This window comes from Eumetopias jubatus, unplaced genomic scaffold, assembly GCF_037043125.1.
Source record: "Eumetopias jubatus isolate StellerSeaLion01/CBP00866 unplaced genomic scaffold, mEumJub1_p1.0 scaffold_14, whole genome shotgun sequence".
Lineage (NCBI taxonomy): Eukaryota > Metazoa > Chordata > Mammalia > Carnivora > Otariidae > Eumetopias > Eumetopias jubatus.
The window spans coordinates 103,752,287-103,777,771 of NW_028274820.1; the positions used below are offsets into that span (position 1 = coordinate 103,752,287).

At 38.0% G+C, this 25,485-nt stretch overlaps 1 protein-coding gene across 12 annotated transcripts in view; it reads right to left on the reverse strand.

Moving 5' to 3' along the window:
• Positions 1-25,485, reverse strand: part of KMT2C (lysine methyltransferase 2C) — a 271,413-nt gene that overhangs the window by 150,457 nt on the left and 95,471 nt on the right. For 10 of the 12 annotated variants that reach the window (XM_088018221.1, XM_088018228.1, XM_088018220.1 and 7 more), the window contains exons 3-6: positions 19,706-19,847; positions 13,747-13,947; positions 10,350-10,498; positions 8,906-9,015 (exon numbers count right to left, since the gene is read on the reverse strand). In XM_088018221.1, coding sequence (XP_087874347.1) covers positions 8,906-9,015; positions 10,350-10,498; positions 13,747-13,947; positions 19,706-19,847 — 602 coding nt within the window. The remainder of the gene's footprint in view (positions 1-8,905; positions 9,016-10,349; positions 10,499-13,746; positions 13,948-19,705; positions 19,848-25,485) is intronic. The other 2 variants (XM_088018229.1, XM_088018219.1) reach the window with 1 other exon arrangement.

Consider the following 25,485-nt stretch of genomic DNA (forward strand, 5'->3'; position numbering starts at 1 on the left):
GGTGGCTCAGTCATTAAGCATCTGCCTTCCACTCAGGTCATGATCTCAGGGTCCTGGGATCGAGTTCCACATAGGGCTCCCTGTTCAGCGGGAAGCCTGCTTCTCCCTCTCCCACTCCCCCTACTGGTGTTCCCTCTCTCGCTGTGTCTCTCTCTCTAATAAATAAAATCTTAAAAAAAAAAAAAAAAAGACATGTACAGAGGAACAAAGATAAGGATGATACCAGACAGGGGCGCCTGGGTGGCTCAGTCGTTCAGCGTCTGCCTTCGGCTCAGGTCATGATCCCAGGGTCCTGGGATCGAGCCCCACATCGGGCTCCCTGCTCTGCGGGAAGCCTTCTCCCTCTCCACTCCCCCTGCTTGTGTTCCCTCTCTCACTGTGTCTCTCTCTGTCAAATAAATAAATAAAATCTTTAAAAAAAAAAAAAAAAAAAGATGATACCAGACAGTTCATGAGAAACAGTGCAAGCCAGAAGACTGTGGCACGACATCTTTAAAGTAATGATGGGGGAGTCAACTAGAATTCTGTACCTGCCAAAAATATGTTTCAAATACGAAGGGAAGATAAAAGCACTTTGGAAGTATAACTACTAAAGGAATCCATCACCTGCAGACCTGTACTGCAAGAAATGTTAAAGGACATCTTCAGACACTAAGAAAATGACAGAAGGTGAAAATCTGTATCTACACAAAGCAATGAAGAACATGAGAACTGGTAATAACAGGGGTAACTATTTTTTTTTTAAGTCTCTTTAGGAGATATCTGACAGCTTAATCAAAATAACATTATGTTGGGGTGCCTGGGTGGTGCAGTCAGTTGGGCATCCGACTCTTGGTTTCAGCTCAAGTTGTGATCTCAGGGTCATGAGATCAAGCCCTGTGTCGGGCTCCAGGCTCAGTACAGAGTCTGCTTAAGACTGTCTCTTCCTCTCCCTCTGCCTCTCCACCCGCATGTGCTTGCTCTCTCTCTCAAATAAACAAATCTTTAAAAAAATAACAATACTTTATGGCATTTATAACACATGTAAAACTCAAATGCATGAGAGCAATAGCACAAATTCCAGGAGAGGAAAAATGGAAGGAAACAAAAGCACATTTTTATTATATATGAAATTATAATATCACTGAAAGATTGAATGTGGTAATAAAAGATGTATACTATAAACCCTAAAGCAACCAATAAAATAACAAAGCAGTTATAGGTAATAATCCAAAAAGGAGATAAAATGGAATCATAAAAAATATCCAATCCAAAAGAATGCAAGAAAAGGAAACAAAGAACAAACAAATAGGATTAAAAAAAAGGAAGATTTAATCACATTAAATACACATGTCCTAAACACTCCCATTATAAAAGCAGAGATTGTCAGGTTAGCTTTTAAAAAGCAAAACCACTGCCTACAAAAAACATACATTAAATATAAAGACACAAAGAGTTAAAGTAAAAGGATGGACTAAGATGTACCATGCTTAAACTAGTCAAAAGAAAGCTGCAGTGGATCCATTAATATAAGACAAAGGAGATTTCAGAATTAAACACAGGATTTCTCTGTTAGAGTCAAAAGTATCTTTATCAGGATCTTTCCCTGATCAAAGTTACAAAGCTCCATATAACCACTAGAGCACCTAACACAGCCTCCCTATGATGGGGAATATTCAATGATGTGTACCTTCTACAGTCTGGAGAACAGAAATGTTACAGTTGATACACAATTTCAGTTCTGTGCTAAAAAGGGTTAACACAGCCGTCTTGAGACCGCTCTCCTTAGAAAGGCCTGTCTGCACAGCTGGTCCCTGGGAACCTGAATTTTGGGAGGGTTGCTATGACTCCCTCAGTGTAAAGAGCAGTTGCCTGTGCCTATACTATCTGGGCAAACAATGTGACTTCCCTTCTGGTATGTGCTAGGCAAAGGCTGCCTATGTGACTAGCCACCATTCAGGGCAGGAGTACCACACACACATTGCTACATTTTCATTGCAAAGACAAGAAGGTGCTCTGTGTAACCCCTCATAGGAGGGTAAGCACCTAAGGAAGGCTGTACGTGAATTCCTCCAGACGCTGTCAATATTTTTTTTCCACTGAGATCCTTCCATTATATATCCTCACCATATCACGGCAGTAAATCTTAGCCACAATTACAACTTTATGGTGCATGACATTAGTTTTTCTAGTGATTCTCCAATGTGAAGACATTCTCATGGACCCCCAGCAAACAGAATTCAGATCTGTGAATGTTTGCCCTTCCTCTTAAAAAACTATAGGGCAAAATGAATATATAACTTGATGCATTCTTTACACTTACATTACTAGGATTATATAAAAAATAACAGTATTGGACATCATTATTGATAAAATAGGTGCCTGCAAATCACCTTACATAAAGATGCAGTCCAATATTTAAATAATCTTATATAAACCTACTCCCAGTTGCTTAGAGGATGGGTGTGGAGAGACTTCCACCATATATTGTTTAAAAAAAAATTTTTTTTTTTACCAAAATTACATTACATTGCTTATCTATATTCTCAATGTGTACTGCCACCGACCTCATGACAGAGAAGCTATTTTTGTTCTTTTTGCAATCTATAAAAAGAACCAAAAATACAAAAAACTTACGACTCTTCTCACAGAACTAAGTTGGTTTTATACAAGACACCTGGCCAAAAATCAGTATAATACAATGGAATTTCAATATGGAGTTGTGGCAGGAGGTGAGGGAGAAAACATAAGAAATTATCAATTCTAAGTAGGGAGATAATATTATTAATTTTTAATGTTTTACTTATAGAGTACTACACTGAACATTTAATTCAGAACTAGTCAAAAGAACAGAAGTATGTGTTGGAAGTTTACTGGTAATATCTTTTGGAGGGCAATGAGCAGAGTGCAGGAAATGGGGGCTTCAGGTAAATAAATGATCAAACATCTGTAGCATTCAGAATCAAACTATTCCATCGATAGTATCCAAATTATCCAGATCTCCAAGATGTTGGTAGCACCTCCAGGGCTCCAAAGAGGAATTTAAAAGAAAAACACCATTACCTTTCCTGAAACATAGGTTCACAGTATAGCATATTCTTCAATCTAGCAAAAGATAAAGGTCCCCCTGGAAAAACTGAAAACAATCTGAAGGAAATTACAGAAAAACTAAACAATTTAATATAGAATGCCATTTAAAAACTGAGGAAATCAGGGGCACCTGGGTGGCTCAGTCGTTAAGCGTCTGCCTTCGGCTCAGGTCATGGTCCCAGGGTCCTGGGATCGAGCCCCGCGTCGGGCTCCCTGCTCTGTGGGAAGCCTGCTTCTCCCTCTCCCACTCCCCCTGCTTGTTTTCCCCCTCTCACTGTGCCTCTGTCAAATAAATAAATAAAATCTTAAAAAAACAAAACTGAGGAAATCATAAGGGACTCAGGGCTCAGCTCAGTCCCCTGTGTCACCCCACCTTCTTGAATAATTCAGAAAGGAAATAAATAAAAACAAAAACTGAGAGAATTATATTAAATGTTAATTTTTAAATAGGAATAATAATATTAATTAAACCAGAATCTCTCAACCTCAGCAAGACTGGCTAGGTCTTTGCCATGGGAAGCTGGCCTGCACGCGGCTGGGGCTTCAGAGGCAGCCACTAGATAAACACTTCCCATTCCGTTCAGCTAACTGCCCTTCCTTGGCAGATTTCATTCATGCATACATTTATCCGATCAATAACTCGCTTGTGTTCCAGGTACTCTGCTAAGCACTGGAGATAAAATGATAAACCGAAACAGGTATTATCCATGTGCTCATGGTGCATACAGCCCTGAGGGGGGGCTGAAATTAATAAAAGACTCACACCAACAGTGTAAACTTACAAATGTTGGTAAAGTGTCATAAAGGAGAGATACATATTCCAGTGAGAATGTATAATAATGATGCAGGCTCAAATACTTCTTATTAAAAGATACTGACAATCAAAAAGTTTACAGAGCACTACAACCCCTCCATCTGACCTTTGCATCTTGTTCTCCTCTGTCTTCTTAGGTTGAAAGGCCTGATTCTAACGAGTTTATTTCACTATCTGTCATGAGTTAAAAACAAATGATTCTAACAAAAATAAGATCTAAACAGTATTAGTGCATCATTTCTAAAACTGTTTTTCAATCCCAACCAAAATTATCAAAATGTAGTTAAATTTTCACCTTCCATAATGAAGAAGTATTCCTTTTATTTTCAACAAATGGGTTTGAAACATACTAAACTCTTCAGAATATTTTTTTAGAAGATTTTTTATTTACTTATTTGAGAGAGAGAGAATGAGAAAAAGCACATGAGAGGGGGGAGGGTGAAAGGGAGAAGCCGACTCCCCAGTGAGCAGGGGAGCCTGATGTGGGACTAGATCCTGGGACTCCAGGATCATGACCTGAGCCAAAGACAGTCGCCCAACCGAGCCACCCAGGCACCCACTTCAGAATATTTTAAACAGAACAGAAAATTCTGTGTCCAAAATTTTTTGACAAATGTGAGAATTTTTGTTTTTTACAAACTTTCATTGTTTGTAAAACAATTTTATTGCTATCCTAGCAATAAAATATCAAACAGAAATAGTTCCAAACATCCATTTTCAAAATGCTCAACCCCCAGCACATTTCTTTGAAGTCATTACATTCTCATTGCTGAAATGTCACCTTTATCTTGAAGAGGCAGATGAAATGTTTATTTTCTTTGAGGTAGGTATCATAATACATTCATCCACATGTCATCAAAATAAAGGTCAACAAATTTAGAACATCTGTCTTTTGGTAAAATAAAAATGTATTCCAAGTTCAATAGCACTTCTACATAGTTTGACCCATAGAGAACATTTTGAGATAGCAAAGATTTTGTCATTGCTCTCCACCCCACATCACTTAGGTAGAATTGTAAAGCTCTACTCTATTTTAGAGGTTTTTTTGACAATTATGTATTCATACATTTTTATAAAATTAACTACATTAGTGACCTCCGTTAACACTCTGGCACTTTGGATCTTTCCTGTAACTATGAGTGATTCCATGAATGATCTCTAGTGCTATTCATTTAGGCTACAAATAATCTATTGAGGAATAACCAAAACAGAAAAAGATCCTTGGCAATATCACTCTAGTAAGGAAAGATTAACAAGATCATTAAGTAATTATATACTATGTTAGATGGCAACAAGTACAAAGGAAAAAACCATAGAACAGGGATGTTATTTGAGGCTAAGACCCTTGAAACTTTCAATAGGGAGCTGAGCAAAGCCCTCGCTGACAAGGCAACTCTTGAATAAATTCCTAAAGGACATGAGGAAGCAAGCCATCACATATCCAAGAAGAATATTCAACAGAGAGGGAACCGGACGTGCCAAGGCCCTGAGGGAAGAGATGTCCGGTGCATTTGAGGAAGAGGAAGGGGGCTGGTACGGTTGAGGGAAGCAAATGAGGGGCAGAGTCATAGTGAGTGAGTGACATCTTAGAAGTACTTATGGGGGTGGTGAAGATCACGAAGAGTCCTGTCAGGTAGTGAGCACTGGTTTTTTGTTTTGTTTTTTTCCTCTTTCTCTGAATGAAACAGGAAGTCCAGTACTGAAGTGTGGTAGGTAAAAGAGTGGTATGACTGACTTGCGCTATTCATTCATTTATTCATTCATCCATTCATTCATATCAGTATGGACTCATGTGTACTTATTTTATTCTGTGAATGAAAACCCAATCCTGTATTTTTTGTTGTGGCTCAAATTGGTCTAGCTCTTAGGAGCTCCTTCAGGTTGGCTCCTGTGTCTTCAACAAGTCTTCATCTTTTTGAGCACTTCCTTACTTTCTGGCACCTCAGGTTGTATTTTCCCCGTACCATGAACTACTTCTCAAGGAACCCGGTTCCTTTTATTGGCGAATAGTGGTTAGGAACCAAGATCTGGGCACCAGGTGTGTTCACAGCTGCTGAGGGTCACTATGTCTAGGCCTTCACAGGGGACAGAACTAGGAATTATATGTAAGCATACTGCCTCATGTGTATACACACATCTACACATCTGTATTTCTATAACTGTCTACATAAATATTAAGAACCATGAGTTTATACTGATACTTCTGATTCCATTTCAACACAAAATTCATCTTAGCTTTTCCTTATTTGTAGCTCCTTTCTCCAACACTGAAAAACCTAGTTCTCATTATCAACCATATGTTTAACTAATTTGTTCGCTTACAATATACACATAAAGTAGTTTCAGAATTGCAAACCCATACCCTTGTGAGAAACACATTTCCTCCAGCACATACATGCCGTGCTTTTTGTCTTGAGCTTTCCAGCTAACCAGTCAAGATACTGTCTGCCAGTTACTCAGGTTAGTTCTTTTCTTCCCTATTCCTTTTACTGTGAATTTTGATATTCCTTTTTGGATTCCCCCATATCCTAGATAGTTGTAATTGCTTATTTAGGGGGTATGTGAAACACTCCTATGGTTCTAAGAGTCAGAGAAGCTATACAAAGAGAGATCTCTGAGAGTGTCTGTCACACCTCACCCATGCTACATCAGACCCTTTCCCATTTCCTTTCCACCTCTTTCCTATTCACCTGCCATAGGTAACCAATCTCTTCAGTTTCCTGTTTAGCCTTCCTGTATTTATTTTCCAAACTGACCATATGCACATATATTTTCTTATATTTCATCCTTTCTTACATAAAAGGATGCACATCTCATAAATGGTCTTTTGTACTTTTTTTTTCACTTAAAAATACATGTTGGAACCAACTTCACATCATTTCATAGAGATATTCCTCACTGTATTTTTACACACACAATATTCCACTGTATAAACCATACCATAGCTTAGTCAATCATTTTATTATGCGTGGCCACTTAGGTTGTTTCCAGTATTTTGCAAGTTAAACAATGCTGCAATTATTAACTTTTAATAGCACAAGTATTTTGCATTATTGGAGGCATATTTTCAGGACAGAATCTTAGAAAGGTCAAAATTCATAGTTTTTAGGTATCACCAAATTGTTCTCCAGAAGATTTATACCAATTTGCATCCTATCAGCAGGGAATAAAAAAGAGTGCCTATTTCCCCACAGACTTATTAACAAATGTGTTGTTACGGGTTTGAATTTCTGTCAGTGAGACAAACTCTTCTTAGGGACAAGCAAATGAGAGAAGTTCTAGCTAAGTCCTGTGCCTATTTGATAATGGAGAAAACCAAAAGACAAAACAAACAAAAAACTGTAGAAATGGCAACAGAAGACTGATGCTACCCTAAGTCTGGACTGACTTAACTGAGTGAAGATGTGACGGTTTGACGATGTGCCAACAGTCCCCCTGGGGCCCCACCGCTCCATCTAAGGGCTCCTCCATCTGCATTCCACCACTCCTGCCCACTCCATAACAATGCCTCCATAAAGAGATGGAGTGCAGGTCTCCCATGGCCCTTGATTCCTCTGCCAGCAGGAGGGCACAGACTTCATCTCTAAATCCCATCTAAATATTTATCAGTAAGTATTTAAAACACAAGGATGGTATCTTCTATCCAAAAAGGGCAGGGGGAGGCAAGTTTTAACAACCGTCTTAGTGAGGAGAGCTAGGAAATGTATGTGTACATACTAACCCATATGTATACACAAATTTATATCTCTGTATTTGTATAAATATTAAAAACCAGTTTACATTGATTCCCTGATTCCAATCGAACACCACAAAGTTCATTTTAGCCTTTGTTCATTGCCTTTCCTAGAATATTTTTCACTTCCACAAAATAATCTAACACTACTTCTGAAGTAGTCTGTGACAAAAAGAGTGCTCACTGATCTATCACAGTCTTGATCTGGCCATCGAAGTATGTCCAGACTGCAGAATTTATTATCATGCACTATACTGTTCACAATTTGATGACATAAGCATTTCAATGTAATGCCACATTTCCAAAACAAGAACTCTAATTTGACTAAGCTTGAGGTGGGAGTTACTCATCCATGACATTTAGGTCATTTTAATAATCTGAGTAAAGCGAATATTATACTAATTGAATAATTACTTGAATCTAAGTCCCTATCTTGACTACACTTTGCAAAGTTTTACCTATACTCCATCTGCTAAAGCCCACATAATTTCTACGGCCAAAATTCCATTTTTAACATTCCTTTGGAAGGGCTGTTTCACTTCTCCCAAATATAACTGTCAAAAATCAAAGGGAATTTGTAGGCAGCTAGCAATTTCACTTCATAGGGTTTGTTTCCTTTATAGATGGAAGGTAAATGTTGCATATATTTTTGTGCTCGTTTCAAAATCACATGAAAATCTCAGTGAAAACTTTAAAAGACAGTAGACTGTGTACATGGTATTACTTTGGGATGGTGCCAAAAAGATGAACTGAACCGCCAACTTGACTGTAAAGAAATATCTGGATCGATTTTTAAAATATCTGACAGAGCTGATGCACACTGTGGACTAAAGGCCTGTCAAATGCTGTCTCTTAATGTTAAATCTTAATTGAACCATTTTGTCTTAAAGAGTAACCGCACAAATATAAATACAGTTGGAAATTCTCATTTCTAAAGTTTTTAACTTCTTTTTTTGGGGGGGGGTTATTATTTTTATTTTTTTTTCCCCTTTAAATTTTTTATTGTTATGTTAATCACCATACATTATATCATTAGTTTTTGATAAAATGTTTCTGATTTAAATGTAAAATATTTGTTTTTAAGATTTACATTTATTGCACAGCTTGATATACACATTCTACTGGTACGCACAAACTACTCCTGGATACAAAATTAAAAATTCCTATTTTACGGGTTTTTACATTATAGTAACCATTTAATAAACAATTCTTGCAAGTGAACCTTTATGTTGACTAGAGTAAATGTTACAAAACTGTGGCTTAATTAAATATTTGTTACTTCTACTTACTTCTGTGCTCCCTGAGACAACAGCTTTGTCCACGTTCACTGATGATGGCTCCTCCATCTGGCACACTCCCAGTGACCACTCCACACAACGGTGATGAGCCCAACAAGTGCCTAAAACAGTTGAAGTGAAAAGAAGCAAATGAATAAACAGGAAGCATATTAACGCTAATAAGATGTAAAGCCCCCAAACTAACTCTGACATGTAGACACACAATGGCACCCTGTATTTGCGATCATACTAAAGCAGTCAGCCCTTCCCAAATGTATCATCTGGGAACTTGTTAGAAATGCAAAATGTCAGAGTGCCTGGGTGGCTCAGTCGGTTAAGCATCTAACTCTTGATTTGGGCTCAGGTCATGATCTCAGGGCCCCAGGATCAAGCCCCACATCACGCTCTGTGCTCAGCAGGGAGTCTGCTTGAGGATTCTCTCTCCCCGTCTCCCTCTGCCCCTCCCCCCGTGCTCTCGCACACACTCATGCTCTCTCTCTCTCAAATAAATAAATCTTTAAAAAAATTAAAAAAAAAAGAAATGCAAAATATCCTACCACAACCAAGACTCACTGAATCAAAAACTTGTAGTGGTTCCCAGAAATCTGTTTTAACAAGCCCTCTAGGTGATTCTGATGCACACAAGTTTGACAATCACTGAAGGAGTGATTTTTTTCAACAAAAAATGAGTTCTTAGTCATTCTATTTAAATATTACTATATTTTATTTGGTATCTTTACATAAAAAAACAAAGGACATTATATAATACTTTATGACAAAGAGGATGAATGGCAAATAAGCTACATTTACACCTCCAGTCACTTCATCCCACACCAAGAGCCCACATCAATCACTAAAAACCTGTCAGTCTTTCAATTCTCTACCACACAACACTTGAACCACTATCAATCAATATGTAGTTTAACTGAAATTAACTCAAAATCCCAAAAGCACCATATCATGATTATGTGTTATCTTATAATAAGATAGCCACATGGCTAAGAGCTACTGTCTTTCACCCTGCATCAAATAGACTCAGACATCCAAGTTCCCCAACTTCTCACAGTTCCTTTTAAAATTTTCTTTCCTCAATTATCAGACCTCCATGGCCCTACTATCTACATAAGAATAAACACAAAGATTTATAAAAGCATCCAGCTCAGTGTTGGCCCTGTGCAGATGCTAAATAAATTACATATACATAATTGTCAGACAATTTATTTTACCTAAGCAAGCATACTTAAACAATGACATTTTTTACAATGTGATAATTATTTCTAGATGAAAGGTATTTACTATTAAGTTGATAACTCACTAAAATTAAAATGTCTACAGAATCATCAAAAACTAATGATGTAATGTATGGTGATTAACATAACATAATAAAATAAAAATAAATAAATAAAAAATGTCTACAGAATCAAGAGATAGTTATCCACTGAAGACCAGCTCCTACCTGTAGGATCAAATAAGGCTTGGATATCAATAGCATCTGGAAGGCCAACCAGACTGAGTTCATCCCATAATTTACCAGCCTGATCATCTGAAGCGGTCTGCGTGCTTACACTTACACAAGATACTATATTCTGCAGAGGAGATCGTTCTCTGGAAAAATAAAATAAAACAAAACAGATGTGAAAGTGGTAACAAGTAAATAATTATTTTGTTTATAACAACTTAGTATAATGTATTGCCAAATCAATTTTAATTTATTAGGCATAAACTGTCATAAAACAACTTGTAGAATACAACTGTTATTATTCATAGTGTAATATAAAACTGGGTTGCTATATTTTATCATGTAAGCAACTAAAAAGAAAGTATCCAAATCCATAAGGAAGTGTTAAAAATTACAGTTACAAGTTTATTTTGCCATTCTATAATTTTTTTAATGACACTCTAATATTCTAATCAGGAACTATATTTTATCATAAAATAAATATTCCCTTCAGCCTCAGTTAAATGCTTATGAAACATAACTGGATCAGAAATTTTAATTTGCTTTATTGTGAGGACTAGCACGATGGAGCTGGCAGTTAATGTTATGTAAAGAAAGGTTATTTCCCAGAGGAAATGAAAACCCACTACAAAGTGTGAAGAGGGAGGTAGTGGGAGCAGATGTGTCAGCTGGAGCTTTCTTACAGGCCCCTCAACAAATCTCGACAGCTGGTCTGTGGCATGATGTTGCAAGTACTCTCTAGTAAGACTTTACGTCACAAGTCAGAAGTAAAATGCAAAAACAAAATAGCTACTAGTGGAGTGGGGAATAAAGACAACAATGTAACAGTAAAAACAGCAGTATAGAAATGAACACTGAATAATAAAGCATACAACACATGGGCGATTTCAGACTTTCAAAGCCTTCAAACTTCAGCTACTAATTGAGATCATTAAGTAAACAATGACTACTACTGTGTCTAAACATTAAATATGGGAAATCAGATGACTGGCACTAAAACTTTAATCTTCTCCTGATATCATAGTATTTAACCTGATCATAATTCTGGATTAAATCACTATTGAATATAGATCATAACTCACTGCACTTCTGTATGCTGGATATTTATCATGATTCCTATTAAGAGAAAATCAGCACAATGACCAGGGTACTAAACTTTTTTATACCTGGAATCATTGAAAGAAAAAAAGTATTAACATATTTCAATAAGTACATTTAAATATCAAGCCATATAAAAATAACCAGTATTTTTTATGTTCAGCATTAGAAATGCATAGACTCACTTTTTTAGCATGCTATTCTAACTTTAAATTCTCATTTTTATAAATGCCCCCAATATAATGAGAACAAACTCTTTCCTATAAATATGATCTCCATTCCTACAAATAGATTCTTCATTACTAATCATTGTTCTTTTATTGAGAGGGGGGAAAAAGACGAACAGTTCATCTATAAAGATTAATGTATTGTTCTAAGATATTTCCTTTGTACCAGTATTTGAAGGGCGAGATGGGTATAAAAACTAATGAAATGACTGATCAGTCTATTACTAACCAATTCCTAACCACTAGCTTAATCATATTTCACCTTTAGGTTCTGCAATCAGTTTTTACGGATATACCATATCAGTGAGATGCTGATGTCAACCCTAAGGATGACAGCAGCCCAACTTAAGAAAGACCATCAGGAGAAGACAGCTGAAACACATACCCCAAAATTTAAGTCTAAAACAAAAGAGAAAAAGAACCTCCAATTACATATTCTTACAATTTAATGCCACCAAGAGAGAAAAATTCTTTTTAAAACCTCTTCATATTAAAAACAAAAACAAGCTTATGTGGTTTCTACTCATCAGTAATATATTTTGTAACTATTTAAAATCATTACCAAATTAAATTGTCTACCCCTAAATGAATTCAAAATTTTATAAATGTGTTTTACTCCTAAAGTCCATTAACTGTCTTGTTATCATTACTTAATACACTGGTAAACACTAAGTGTATATAAAGACTAAACCAAGGATCCTTTTTACACACTTATCTTAGCCCATAAAAGTTTTCACCAAAAATTAACTCAGCTTATAAAATAAGTAAACAAAGCCCAACTGTATTTCCCAGAATAAGTGTTTATATAATTGCCATTATTCAAAGGGAGAACATGAGGATATGAGATATAAGCTGGTTCAGTCCATTAGATTTGCTAATTACTGATGGACATTACAAGTTTGCTAGACTTTTGATGTATTTTATTAGGATGTGAGCACTCAATTGATTCCAAAAGGAAAAGCTCCTCTGTATGATCTAGCTCTGGCCTTTCAAACTTTCAAACATCAAGATGCTAAACATAGGACTTCTAAACTTCCTTAAGCTGTTCCACCTTAAATTTTTTTAAAAGATTCTCTTTGTTATTGTTTCATTTCCTACTTCAGGTCTTCAAGGCACTGGCTGCAGTCCAAAAGAAGGAGCCAATCACATAAGGACAACACAACAATGCCTTAGTACCTAAATTTGGATAGAAGCCAGATAAGCACTTGGAGGATTACATCATCACCCTCAAGGGGCAGAGCTGGTTGGCCTTCCAAGCTAAATTAATTTTACACTTTCTCATCGACTACAGAAACTTCTACTCCCTCAACTACCAGAGCCAAATCCACATATTAAGATAGCCTTTAAACCAAACTTAGCAACATACAAAAAAAATTTTTAATTCCAAAATTAAACTTATCAGAGAGAAGTTTTAGGTAACTATAATGTTGATGAACACAGACACACATGTATAGTTATACAAATACCTTAGTAAATTATTATTTCATTAAAAAAGAAAAGAGCTTCTTCTTTAACTTTAGAAAGGGCATTCTGAGCATATAATTACTTAGAAAGAAAGTTAACCCTGTACTATAACAGATTATAGGACAGGCTCAATATCCTCTGAACCATAAAAATAACTTAAATGATAAATAAAGAACATGGGTAGAGGAAAAAAAAAGAACATGGGTAGAGAAAACCATCTTGGTTTTCTCATTCTGTTAGGTTATATTCTTACAAACAATCAAAAACTTATTCAAAGGAACAAAAGAAAGACTTCACTGATCTGTTTTACCTTCTTTCCATAAACTCCTTCTAGGTTTGTTATGTTCTTTAAAGTTTTCTTCTAAAGGTTAACTTTTGTGATCACACTGATTTTAATATACAATTAAGATAACACACTTTTTTTACACAAGAAATTTTGAGAAATGGAGTGTTTTATGGTGGTAATGGTGAGGCATAAAGCATCCTACGAATGTTGAAAAACATGAGAAATGATTCAGTAACAACCCCATTTGTCTATTCACTGAGATGAAAATACATTATAGATAGCCTTACTGCATTCCAACCATTTATTCAAAATTGCTTACTTTCTCTGTCCTCTTTGTTTTCGTGGTGCTGAGTTTTGTATTTTCTCACAGGTTCCATTGCTGTTGTCATCAATGTCCTTCTTGCTAGAAGGCTGGCTTTTCCACGGCAACATAAACCCAGGCGTTACTCTAAATTGTTTTAAGTCTCCTTGTCCTAAGGAACTTTTTTCACCACAGTAACAAAAAGCGCAGAGCTGTTCACTGGTTGAAATGAAAAGTAAGAAAGACAGGAGAAAGTAGTTTTATCCAACTATTTTTAAAGTGACAGACTAAAGGTACTTGTGCTTTAAAATTAAATATTAAGACATTAGCGCAAGCTAAGCTTGAGTATGTATAGGCTATAAGAACAATTAAGTTTAATAATCAATTATACATTAGCAATTCATAGCATGACTTTTTAAAGTAGACCTACCAAATCAAAAAATTCCAGCTTGTACTTAGAAAAACAATTTTAATCTAATTCAAGAAAAGTGTAAGTAATAAAGAAGAATGAAGAAGGTAAAGCTGAGGCTGGGAAAGAGGGAAGGGTTTAATGGTTTAATGGCCACTGGACAACATACCAGCTGGAAAACCTGTGATGACAAAGTTTTATTGAAGCACCTGATGGACCATTCTTTATGCATGACACAGATATAAAACACACGTGAACACAGAGACATAAAAATGTAGATTTAAGGGCTTACTGGGGTAAGTAGTCAGTGATGAGGGGTGTGTGTGAAAGAGTTCAATAGAAGTGGAAAAGGGATAAATAGGTAGGGCACAGGCAATGTTAGGGCAGTGAAACTATTTCCCATGATACACTGTAATGGCAAATGTATGACATTAGGCATTTGTCAAGACTGATAGAACTATATAAGAATGAACCCTAATGTAAACTATGGTGTTTAGTTATTAGTAATGTATCAATACTAGTTGTAACAATTGTAACAAATGTACCACACTAAGGCACAATGCTAATAAAGGGGAAACTCAGGGAAGGAGGGCAGGCTGGGAACGGGAACTCTGTACCATTTGCTCAATTTTTCTGAAAACGTAAATTTATTCTAAACATCTATTAACTACAATAAAATTAAAAAGTTAAAAGACAAAAACAATATATGCTTATGGAATAGATGCTTAATAAGGGACCTTAGAAAGAATAGAATTGAAAGACTGCTCCTTGAAAGGAGAACCGTCTTGCACTGTTGGTGGGAATGTAAACTGGTGCAGCCACTGTGGAAAACAGTATGGAGGTTCCTCAAAAAGTAAAAAATAGAACTACCCTATGATCCAGCAATCACACTCCTGGGTATTTACCCAAAGAATACAAAAACACAAACTCAAAGGTGCATGTGTACATGCACTCCCTACGTTTACTGCGGCATTATTTACAATAGCCACGATATGGACACAGCCCAAGTGTCCGTCGAATGATGAATGGATAAGATGTAGTTTATACACAATGGAATATTAGCCATAACAAAGAATGAAATCTTCCCATCTGCAACAACATGGATGGAGTAGAGACTACTATGCTAAGCGAAATAAGTCAGAGAAAGACAAATACAGTATGATTTCACTCGTATGGAATTCTGTTGTTGTTTTGGGGGCTTTTTTGTTTTTTAAAGATCACATGCATCTTTGACTTTTTATTACAGAAACTTTTGAACAAAGATACAAAAGTAGAATAATAGTTCATAAATGCTCATGAACCCATCAATCAGCTTTACCCATTAGCAGTATTTTGTTTTTCTCATCTTATCCATTCACCCCTTATTTTATTATTATTTATGATGGAGTATTTTATTCAAGTTTTTATTTAAATTCCAGTTAGTTAACAAACAGTGCAGTTAATTAGTTTCAGGTGCAGAACCTAGTGATTCTTCACTTCCATACAACACCAGGCGCTCATCAGGACAAGTGCCCTCCTTATAATCCCCATCACCTATTTCATCCATTCCCCAGAAACACACCTCCCCTGTGTAACCCTCAGTTTGTTCTCTAGAGTTAAGAGTCTGTTTCTTGGTTTTGCATCACTCTTTTACTTTTTCTTTTCCCTGTGCTGATATGTGGAATTTAAGAAACAAAACAGAAGAACAATGGCGGGGGGGAGGGGCGCGAGGGCAGCAGCAAAACAAAAACAGATTCTTAACTACAGAGAACACACTGCTGGTTGGGAGAGGGGAGGTGGGCGGGAGGACAGGAGAAACAGGTGATGGGGATTAAGGAGTGCACTTTTTGTGGGGCGCCGGGGTGGCTCAGTCGTTAAGCGTCTGCCTTCGGCTCAGGGGCTCAGGTCATGATCCCGGAGTCGAGCCCCGCATCTGGCTCCTTGCTCCGCGGGAAGCCTGCTTCTCCCTCTCCCACTCCCCCTGCATGTGTTCCCTCTCTCACTGTGTCTCTGTCAAAAAATAAATAAAATCTTTTTTTAAAAAAAAAAGGAGTGCACTTGTTGTGATGAGCACTGGGTGATGTGTGGAAGTGTTGAATCACTATTACTGTACACCTGAAAGTAACATTACACTATTTCTTTTAAAAAGATTTTATTTATTTGACAGAGAGAGACACAGCGAGAGCAGGAACACAAGCAGGGGGAGTGGGAGAGGGAGAAGGCTTCCCGCAGAGCAGGGAGCCCGATGTGGGGCTCGATCCCAGGACCCTGGGATCATGACCTGAACCAAAGGCAGCCGCCCAGCAATTGAGCCACCCAGGTGCCCCACATTACACTGTATTTTAACAAACTGGAATTTAAATAAAAACTCAAAAAAATACCAGAATAAAAACAGTATTTCTTAGCTTAAAAAAAATTATATTTCATTCATTATGGATTTTTCTGCATTGATGTTAATTTTTTAAAATATTGTTTTAGGTGCATCTGGGTAGCTCAGTTAAGCGTCTGACTCCTGATTTTGGGTCAGGTCATGATCTCAGGGTCATGTGAGACTGGGTTCTGCACTCAGTGGGGAGTCGGCTTGAGATTCTCTCTCTCCCTCTACTCTCTCAAATAAATTAAATCTTTAAAAAAATACATTGTTTTAAAGTATTACTTAATACTTTTGTCACCATAAAAAGGGAAAAAATATTTAAAAATTATAATAAAGAGAATAAAAGGACTGCTCCTCTTGGATATATTTTCTCTTCATGACATAGTTACAGCTGCTGCACCCAAACCTTACTTCTCAGGCACTGAAGTTTGCACCATAACCTCGTACTATCTACTCCATGAACTTTCATAATGTCTTACATTACAGGTGATAAACTATAATATTTTTAGGGAATTTTTTTATCTTAAATTCAAATTGTGTCCCTCAACTAATTACCGATTTACATTTTTCAATTTCATGATAAACTGTTGTCCACTGAAACAGACGGAAAGACACACATATACATACACACACTTAAATGTGGTCTACTTTATAAAAATAAAGTCGAAAGGAAAAAAAATAGTTCTTTTAATCCATGTTCTCATTGCAACTGTCATACATCATTCATGAGAATGCAAAACAGTACAGCCACACATGGAAGACACGTTGGCATTTTCTTTTCAAATTACCTTTCTCCTAGCCTAGGTATTTATCTAAGTGAAATAAAAACCCTATGTTCACACCAAAACCTGTGAGTGAATATTTATACCAATGGTATTCATAATTGCCCAAAACTGGAAACTACCCAAATATTCCTGAACTAGGAAATGGATAAACTGTGGTAGGAGCCTCCATAAAATAGAATCGTGTTCAGCAATAAAACGGAGGCAACTACTGATACATACAATAACAGAGATGAGTAAAAAGGCCAGAAAAAGAGTAAAAAAGGCATCAGCTAAGTAAAAAAGGCCAGAATCAAAAGAACACATACTCTACAATTCCATTTCTATGTTATTGCAAAGGCAAAACGACAGGGACCTACAGAAGACAAGCAGCTGGGTGCCTGGGTGGCTCGGTTAAGCGACTGCCTTCGGCTCAGGTCATGATCCTGGAGTCCTGGGATCGAGTCCCGCATCAGGCTCCCTGCTCAGCACGGAGTCTGCTTCTCCCTCTGACCCTCCCCCCTCTCATGTGCTCTCTATCTCTCAAATAAATAAATAAAATCTTTAAAAAAAAAAAAAAAGACAAGCAGCTGCCAAGGGTGGAAGCTGGAGTCAGGGCTGGCAACAAACAGGCTTCAGGGGCTTTTTCAGTATGATGGGCTGTTCTTTATCTCATGGTGGTAGTGGTTATGTCACTGTATACAACGGTCAACTCACGAAATGGGTGAATTTCACTGTATATAAATTAAACCTCAATTTTTAAAATTGGGGGGGAAGTTAGGGGGCCAAGACAAGGGAAACAGAAATAAGGAAGAATATATCTAAAATAACTACAGCATGAGGGTGCCTGGGTAGCCCAGTGGGTTAAGCGTCTGTCTTCAGCTCAGGTCATGATCCCAGGGTCCTGGGATCAAGTCCTGCATCAGGATCCCTGCTCAGTGGGGAGCCTGCTTCTCCCTCTCCTCTCTGCTCGTATTCTTTCTCACTATCTCTGTTGCTATCTCTCTCAAATAAATTAAAAAATCTAAAAATAAATAAAAATAACTATAGCATGAGATGCTAGATGAGAGATGCAAAGAGATATGAAAATATGATAAAGCACTTACATTATTAAGACTAAGAAACCAATTGGAATGGTAAGTTTGAATTCTTTCAGAATTAAACTCAATAGGGTAAAGAGACATGAGGTTTGACTTTTAAGGGAAACGATCTTAAAAAACAAAATATAATGTATAATCAATAGAAATTATCAATCCAATAGAAAACAGAAAAAAGTACTGCCTTCACACAACTCACATGATATTGATAATTAATCAAATGAACTGTTGAGAAATAGCAAGTGCTACTAAGAAAAATAAAGCAGGGGGGACCCCTGGGTGGCTCAGCTGGTTAAGCATCTGCCTTCAGCTCAGGTCATGTTCCCAGGGTCCTGGGATGGAGCCTCACGTCGGGCTCCCTGCTCAGCGGGGAGTCTGCTTCTCTTTCTCCCTCTGCCCCTCCCCACTGCTCATGCTCTGTCTCTCTCTCAAATAAATAAAACCTTTAAAAAAAAATTAAAAGAAGAAGAAGAAAGAAGAAAAAGAAGCAGGATTAATGAGTAAAGTCTGTTGGGGACTGTTTTATCTTTCAGCCTACTCTTTTGAGAATTTTCAAACCTTTTCCAAAGTGGGGAACAAACCATGTATGGATGAGGTATCTAGTATACACCTCCAAATGGAGATGTCAAACAGACGGAAAGTCTGCAGTTCGGAGAAAGGTCAGCCCTGGAAATATAAATACGGGGTTCATCAGCACACAGACAGAACTTAGCCATCACACTAAAGGAGCATTCCCAGAGAGGGAGGAGAGATAAAAGTGTGCATGCTGAAGACTCCACTGAGGACCCAACATTATAAAAGCAGGGAGTCTCTGCAAAAGCCAGCAAAAAATGAGGCGGCAGGGGTGTCAAAAGCAAAAGAAAGAAAACATTTCAAGAAGATGGGAGTATTCAACTAATAAATGATTTTATAGTTTTATTCATGTCTTTCAAATAAGGTCTAAAAAACTCCAAGACTTCAAAGCTGAAGTATACACAGATAGGTTATAATGTCCTCTATTTCTTTTTTTAAAGAATGAAGAAAGAGTAAGGAAAGAGTATAAAGTTTACAGGTCAATGTCAAGAATCAATCCTTACACTGAAGCTTGGAGTTGTTTGTTCGGCTAGGACTAGCGTGCTGCTGATACTCTGCTCTGGTCTGCGGAAGGTAACATGCTAGTCCACTGGTCTGTTCTGCAATCACCTAAGCCCACAGACATACTTTACCCCAACAACACAAAGAGGCATCAGCCATAAATCTAAAACTATTAAATAATAAAATCCCATCCACATTTACATACCAAGCTTGTACTCTCTGAATTCTATGGCAGCTCCCCACCTGTCACTAATCCCCAACCCAGCTGCATTCCTTCTCTAACCTGATTTTGGCTTCTACACCAACAGAGACCAGGGAGCTCGCAGATTCCTCAGACACAGAACGCTGAAGGACTGGGATCGGCCGTTTGCTGTTGTCCACTTCTGCTTCAGCATCTTCTTCTGCAGACTGTTCTTTGATTTCTGCTTAATAGTGAACAAGAGGATTAAAAAAGTCATTTTCGCATTTAAATCAATCTTTGGTGGATTTATCTGTAATGTATACAAGGCATGGGAAGAAGATTCAAAGAGCAATGGCAGTGCTTCACTAATACAGGAAGAGTTTATGTATGTAATCAGCGCTTCACTAATACAGGAAGAGTTTTTGTATGTAATGGCGTGATTTACATTTACTCTCTATTGCAACATGATCGTTGAAATAATTGAAACATAGCACACTTCTTTGTATGCACCTTACAACTGACTCAGTGGCGTTTCATCTTAGTAATAACTGTTAAGAACCTTATTTGTAGGAATACAGCAGTTCATCTACAGAAAAAATGTATTTCAAAGTGACTCACTTAAAAAAAGGTTCTTCACAATTTATAAATAAAATTACCATTCATTTAAAACAATCATTACAGGGGCGCCTGGGTGGCTCAGTTGGTTAAGCGACTGCCTTCGGCTCAGGTCATGATCCTGGAGTGCCGGGATTGAGTCCCACATCGGGCTCCCTGCTCAGCGGGGAGCCTGGTTCTCCCTCTAACCCTCCCCCCTCTCATGTGCTCTCTCTCTCTCTCATTTTTGCTTTCTCAAATAAATAAATAAATCTTTAAAAAAAATAAAACAATCATTACAGCCTAATTAGTAGTCATTCTAAAGGTAAATAATTGAAAAGAGCACATCTTGGCTCCACTGCCTTTTTCATTTACCCTCAAGACTCCAACCCCAAAAAACAACACACATACTATCGTAGGAGGCAAGTTAACAAACACTATCACCCATAATATCATGTGTCTCTTTAAATAAAAACGAACTATCCACTCTTGGAGACTGCATCACTGGACATGAACAGGCGCTGTCCCTCCACCAGTGCTCCTGATGCAATTCCACGCTCCAGTCGGTCCTTTTTTCCTAACCCGAAATTTACTCAGACCTTTCCGCACCACCACCCCAAACCAAAGAAACAAATACCAAGCACTTAGAGTCCTTCAAACTCCTCCTCTCTTTCTTTCCTTCTCCCAGTACAATTCATGAAATGGGACTTTGGAGGGGCCACACTCCATTACCTTCCTAATGGGCATCCTCCCACTGCAATGCTGTTCTCCCCACCACGACCGACAGTAACAGAACTCACAATCCAGGGGTTCCTTGCAAGCCTTTCAACTTCCCAGAAATTCATCTGGAACCAAGGACAACCTCCTCCTCAGTGAAAGGCTCTCCCACCTTCTATAAGCAGGAGATGTAATGGATTCCTACAGGCTTCAGAGTCATCAAGGCTCTCGAGTACCAGTTCTACCAGCTTTTGTCTATACAATCTACATAAAGTTATCTCCCAAGTTCACCACATCTCACCTGCAAAACCAAAACGCTACCATGTATCTCACATGGTTGCTAACGAAAATTAAATGACCTAATATCTGTCTCTTCATCTGGTTTCTTTTTGACCTCTAAATGCGGGAATAGCCCTCAGGATGTCCTTATTTGCTCTTTCTTCTTGAAGAACTTAATGATTATCCAGGTTTCAACAGTCTCCTCTGGACTTCCTGGTCATCAGCTGACACCTGCAGGCCTGGCTCCTCTCTTGAGTTTGAGACCACACTTTAACTGCATTCTGGACATATCCAGCAGTTGAACACTGAATTCCACGCCAAATTTGATCTCACATCTCTCAGATCAGCTCTTCAATCTGACTTTCCTATTTTTATAACTATCAAAGTCTCCTAAATTCATAATGAAGTTTAGGTAAGTGTTTTAACAAACAACTTTGAGAACTATTAATTGTTCAGTTAGAAAAACTACAAATAATGATAAGTCTTGTCGAATCATGAAATGAATGATGAAATAAAGCATCAAACAGATGCTTCAGACAGTTTTGGTTCTCCTATTTAAAATAACATTGTTCTGGGCGCCTGGGTGGCTCAGTTGGTTAAGTGACTGCCTTCGGCTCAGGTCATGATCCTGGGGTCCCAGGATCGAGTCCCACTTCGGGCTTCCTGCTCAGCAGGGAGTCTGCTTCTCCCTCTGACCCTGCCCCCTCTCATGCTCTATCTCTCATTCTCTCTCTCAAATAAATAAGCAAAATCTTAAAAATAAAATAAAATAAAATAACATTGTTCTGGGGCGCCTGGGTGGCTCAGTCGTTAAGCGTCTGCCTTCGGCTCAGGTCATGATCACAGGGTCCTGGGATCGAGCCCCAGATCTGGCTCCCTGCTCAGCAGGAAGCCTGCTTCTCCCTCTCCCACTCTCCCTGCTTGTGTTCCCTCTCTCGCTGTGTCTCTCCGCCAAATAAATAAAATTAAAAAAAAAAAAAAACATTGTTCTTTCTTAAATTGAAATAGTAAAGTTGACCAAAAATCAAGTGCTTCTGGGCCTATCTATCATGTTGTCTGTCCTGTCTACCCCTAGCCACAAAACTGAGAGAGTACCTGGAATCAAATCTACAAATATCAAGTATATTTGTATCAAAGGGTTATAAAAAGATTTGCAAACTTTACTACATTAAAATACTAAATTTCTATATAAAAAGATATCATGAACAAAATGAAAAGTACATCATAGATTGGAAGAAAATACATGTGATTTGTATCCACAAATAGGCATTCAAATCTAGAGTATGTAAAGAACTTTGCATCATGAAAGATGAACAAGGCACATTACCCTACAGAAAAATGGACAGAGGATTTCTTTTACACCCAAATTTCAAAAGAGCACATAACTTCTTAGCTACTATTTCTCAACCTTCTTTGTAGCTAATTGTGGCAAGTTCTCACCAATACAGTATGACCAAAAGTGACCATGCAACTTCTACGTCACCTAACAGGCAGGGATTTGCCCTAGACTAAATTATGCTCCCTCTTTCCTATGGACAGGAACACAGACACATCAGCAACCCAGATGCAATGCTGCCGATGAGAACAACACTCTCACGAAGGACAGAAGAACAAGATGAAAGGAGCCTAGGTTCATAAACAACCACAGGGAGCAAAGATGCCTGAACCTCTCACTTTCAGAAATTCTGCATGAAAAAAAAAATTAGTTTGTTTTATTTACGCCACTGTTGTATTTTGGGGTCTCTGTTTACAGCATTTTAGCCCATGCCCCAATTAACACAAGAGTGGGGAACTGCAGTAACAAACACTTAAAATGTGGGTTGGTGATCAGGCAATGAGAACAGTGATACTAGAGTTTGGAAACCAATTGACCCTTTTTATGCTGTATCAAAATATTTGGTAGATCTGTGACCTGCAATAACTTGGAAAGCAGACCAGATGCTTGCAGAGCCTATAGGTCTGGGGAAAGCATGTGGAAAGACCCAAAAGTTATTTTGTGTTGCCTGCCCTCTACGTGCTTTTATAACCAAAGACAGAAAGTAACATGGTTCCACTAGACAGAGTCCCTCTGCCTATTATATTCAAAATACTATAAAATACCATATATAAAAATGCCTTTAAGGCAGCATTTCATTTCTACCCAGAGATGCCCTGAACACGTGGGATATACTTTTTGTATGATTCCTATTATTAGGTAATAAGGAAGAGTAAGAGTCAAGATAAGAGGAGCAATAACAAGAGTACCTCAGAAGCTCACAGAGCCTGAGCCACATGGACCAGAGTCATGTGCCATTATATTGCCCTGGGAGACTTTTCTCCTGAGGGCCGGCTAGCTCTCCTAGCCTCCACCCCTAAACTGCATTCCCTCCAACAGGGTGCAGCCTGTCTGCTCTCTGGTACATGCTGCGATCTACCACGTGTGGCCTCTCGTCAAAATTCTTCTCCGGGCAAACTGTAGCACAATCCCAACTACTTCCTTATTTTGCTCTCCTTCAAAAAGAAAATACAGAACACTTTCCATATTTTTAGGAGCTTTTTTGTTGCTTATAACTAAGGGGAAACCAGTAGGTTTCAGTGTCTCTCTCTATGTCTGTGTGCTCTGTCTCTCTCTCCTTCTCCTTCTCTCAAATTAGGTCAGAAAGAGATGGCAAAGTTAAACATAAATGTTAATGGTAGGCTGGTAGGTATTCAGGTACACAACCTTTAGAAATTAGGCTCCTTGCATTTCAGAGGAGCAAAAAAACAGATTGACTAGAGGGAGGTTTTTTCCTAATGGGATCTGGAACTGGCCTGACCCACAAAGGGGATAACAGTAAGGCAGGCTTCACGAGTCCATCCTGTTCTCCCCTTTGCTTCCAGCTATTACTGGGTCTGCCCCAAGATCCTACCCTGGATCTGCTGAAGACACACTAGGGATTGACGGGTTTGGGCTGGGTTTTTGGTTTGGATTTTGTTGTTTTAGTCATTTGTTTTTTAAGGAATAAGGAGAAATAAAGAGGAATCTTATGACTGCTTCCTAGGGAGCAATTCCAACCACAAAACAGAAACAGGAAAAAGTATCCCTAAATATGTGAAACTATACATAATGACAGAACCTATCTTTTTTAATTGTCACTCTTTGTTTAGTAGAAAAAATGAGATCTTACTATCTGTCTTAAGTCAAGCCAGGACAATTAAACTAATGTTTATGTCTCTCTCTTCTCCTAGCCCAAGTCTTCACAGCAAAATGTGAAACAGATTGCTCTGGTTGAAAATGATGTCATCCAAATATCCAACCAGAGATACCAACCAGAAATGCTCTGGTGAAATGACTGTAAACTCAATGACAACTGAGGGAAGAGTTCTGATGCCAGTACTTGCTTATCCATGGTTTACTAACAAAAATGCACTCTTGAACACCATTCTGGGCCTGGGCCAAAACCACAAAAGCTAGCCATTCAACCAGTAAAATAGCCCAGGCTCGGCTACTTTGCAGAGTTTTTGCCTTTTGTGGCATTCTATTCGTTCAAATGCCTAACAGTCTACAACTATGAAATGGGAGTAAGCAGGCAGTTTTTACATTTTAATATTTTCCGTGTTATATTTTTCTTTGATATAAAATATTCGGTGCATCTTTCTCCTTACTCTGAACTTGACCTAAAGTAAAGGCAATGCTACTTGGTCACAAAATGTTTTAACGCCAGAAGAGTCCACACTGACCGTAGGGATGACAGAGAGATGATTTTATCAGCAGCCCCTACCTGTGTGTAATCTTGAACCACTAGGTGGCATATGTGCAGAGGTAACAATACTAAAAAACGCAATCATGTGTAAGGAAGTTCTGAGAGAACCTGGAAGGCCTGTGTACTTCATTCAGTGGCATTCAGTGGCATGGCCTAAGCGCTGTGCAAATCTCTGGGGATGCAACAGAAAATCAGATCCAACCCCTGCCCCTAAACAATGCCATTCCTCCCATGACTCTTACTTATAGTCCCAAATAGTTGCTTCTGTGTGTGAATGAACGGCAAAGGCTGTTTAGTTTGAGGTGTTAGTTAAAATCAAAGGCTTGGAATCAAATGGTCCAGAAGCTGCATTTGTAAGCCATGTGACCTTGGCAAGTTAGCTCATCTCAATTTCAGTTCTTCAATCATAAAAAAGATAGCTAACACCACCTAGTATAAAACTCTCTTTAGGAGCAAAATAGATAACACACGTAAAGCACTCAGCCCAGTGCCTTAAGCATATGGTATGGGTAGGCATGTGGTTGTTATTCTGATCATACACATCCACACGTGATATTTCAACTATCTATT